The sequence below is a fragment of the Cicer arietinum genome, chromosome 8 (assembly GCF_000331145.2).
Source record: "Cicer arietinum cultivar CDC Frontier isolate Library 1 chromosome 8, Cicar.CDCFrontier_v2.0, whole genome shotgun sequence".
Lineage (NCBI taxonomy): Eukaryota > Viridiplantae > Streptophyta > Magnoliopsida > Fabales > Fabaceae > Cicer > Cicer arietinum.
Window position 1 is genome coordinate 23,501,958 of NC_021167.2, and position 2,467 is coordinate 23,504,424.

The 2,467-nt window shown below is 27.0% G+C and overlaps 1 protein-coding gene across 1 annotated transcript; it reads left to right on the forward strand.

The window, feature by feature from the left end:
* The first annotated feature begins 49 nt into the window (after window positions 1-49).
* On the forward strand, window positions 50-1,723 carry LOC101512798 (uncharacterized). The gene is made up of 2 exons (XM_004512594.4): window positions 50-457; window positions 947-1,723. The coding sequence occupies exons 1-2, from the start codon at window positions 287-289 to the stop codon at window positions 1,475-1,477; spliced, it is 702 nt and encodes a 233-aa protein (XP_004512651.1). The 5' UTR covers window positions 50-286; the 3' UTR covers window positions 1,478-1,723.
* Window positions 1,724-2,467: the final 744 nt, after the last annotated feature.

Consider the following 2,467-nt stretch of genomic DNA (forward strand, 5'->3'; position numbering starts at 1 on the left):
TATATATATATAGATCATGCACTCACAAATCATGCATTCTAAGGGCAAAACAATAGCATAACGATGTTGATCCCATTGATTGTATAGCCATTATAGTGATTTATCTTTTTTATTATTTGATTTTCATTTTTATTTATATACTTTGGTTATCTTAGTTCGAGTATCTCTTGTACACGCTTCTCTATATAAATATTTTTTTTTACTACTAAAAAAAAGGAGAAAATAATAGTAAAAAAACACCATAAGAAGGCAAAGAAAAACTAAGAGAGAATATTTTTTAGATAATATGGAGTGGCAAAAAATATACTATCTAGATATGATGCTTGTACCATGTGGCTTTCTCATCCTTATTGTATATCATTTTTGGTTATGGCATATGAGTAAGACACAACCATTCACAACAATTTGTGGAAGAGATGCAGATGGACGAAGATTTTGGGTTGCTTCCATGATGAAGGTACTAACACAATTTTTTTTTTTAATTGTAGATTAATTTAGATATTGTTTTTTCTTAGAGACTAAAAAGGTCCGCATTCAAATTATGAGGAATTAATTTGAGTCTTTACTAAATGTGTTTTATTCAAAACAACTATGCGTCTATGCGTTTTTTTTAGTCTATGTAGGTTTGTTTTTTTTCGTAAATATTTTTGTTTTGATTTTAGACTTTGTTATTTTGTTTTAGTCCATGTAAAATTGATCTATACAACTAGTTATGTCGCTAATAATTGAGAGACTAAAATCAAATATTTTATATATTACAGAGACTCATTCCAATAAAAATCAATTTTACATAGACTAAAACAAAAGAACAATGAAAAAAAAAACATGTATTAGAAGTTTAAAAAAAAATAATAATTACACGAACCAATGGTATATTTAAGTCAATGGTTTTTGCTTTTATTTCATTGCAGATATTTATTTACAAAAATAATAACTGGAATTTCAGGATATTGACAACAAGAACACCCTAGCAGTCCAAACACTTCGAAACATGATAATGGGAACAACCTTAATGTCAACAACATCAATTCTTCTATGTGCTGGCCTAGGAGCAATCATAAGCAGCAATTATAGTGTTAAAAAACCAATTAATGATTCAATTTTAGGAGCACATGGTGAATTTATGGTGCTAATTAAATATGGCATTATACTCACAATATTATCATTCTCATTTATGTGTAACACTCTATCGGGTGCATTTATCAACCAAGTAAATATTCTTATTGGCACCCCACAAAATGTTAAATCTTTGGTTACCCCAGAATATTTGACCCAACATCTTAAAAAAGCTATGTTATTGAACATTGTTGGAAGTAGGCTTTTCTATACAGCACTTACCCTTCAACTTTGGATCTTTGGGCCTGTGTTACCTTTTCTTTCTTCAATGCTAATGGTTTGTATATTGTACAATCTTGATTTTGTTGATGGGGACCACCCTATGAATGCTGAGTTAGATTTCATTAAGAATGATCCTTGAGGAAGATAATGAATTTTTTTATCTAATTTTATTGTGGAAATTAGAAATGAATTTTATGTTTTCTTATTTGTAATTATAGTTGTTAATTCAATTTTTTTTTGTAATAGTTATATTGAAATGTTTATTTGTATTACTTATAAATGCACTTTATGAGCTAAAAGAATGTATGTTTGTATTTATCATATGTAAAACTACTATATATTAAATTAAGTTAGGGAAAGGTAATATATTTTATAATTTATGCAACTCTCTTGTGACTATCTCATTCAATTCCATTCCCTAGAATGTGTGCTTTATAATTTCAAATTGTTAATAAGTACTAATCAAAATATATATTGTACTCCACACATAAAATAAATTGATTTTCTAGGAGGCTCATTTGAAATGTAAATAAAAGTAATTGATTCAAATAATATAGTAATATACATAATATTCCTAAAATATTTATTCTAAATTATCACCTTCTATATAGATAGTCAACATTTGACGAATTTAATCAAGAAAATCCCAGTTGTCGGAAATTTATGCCGAACATTGTCAAAATGGTCAATTGAGAAAGTATAGTGGGGAGGGTTTTTCATCCAAAACAAAGTAGATAAATTTCGATGACAGTTCAAATGTGTTCAGTTCAAAAATGTGGATGATATACTTGACATTGAAAGATGAATGTAAGACCCATAATTTTAAAGTATACTTTATGTATTTTTGTGTATTTTGGATTTTGGCTCGAAGGCTTTTTAGCCAAAGTTAATAATATTTTGGAGTTTATATGATCAAAAAGATATTTCGAGGCCGTTTAGAATTACTTGTCGATGAATAAATTAAATTAAGTGCGGTGAATCCTTTACGGAGAATTTTATGCGTTATGGGTGAAATGGTAAATTAACAAATATCTAGATATTTTGAGATATTTGTTAATTATAATTATATATATATATATATATATATATAATTAATATAAAGTAACATATGTATATATATGTTAGAATG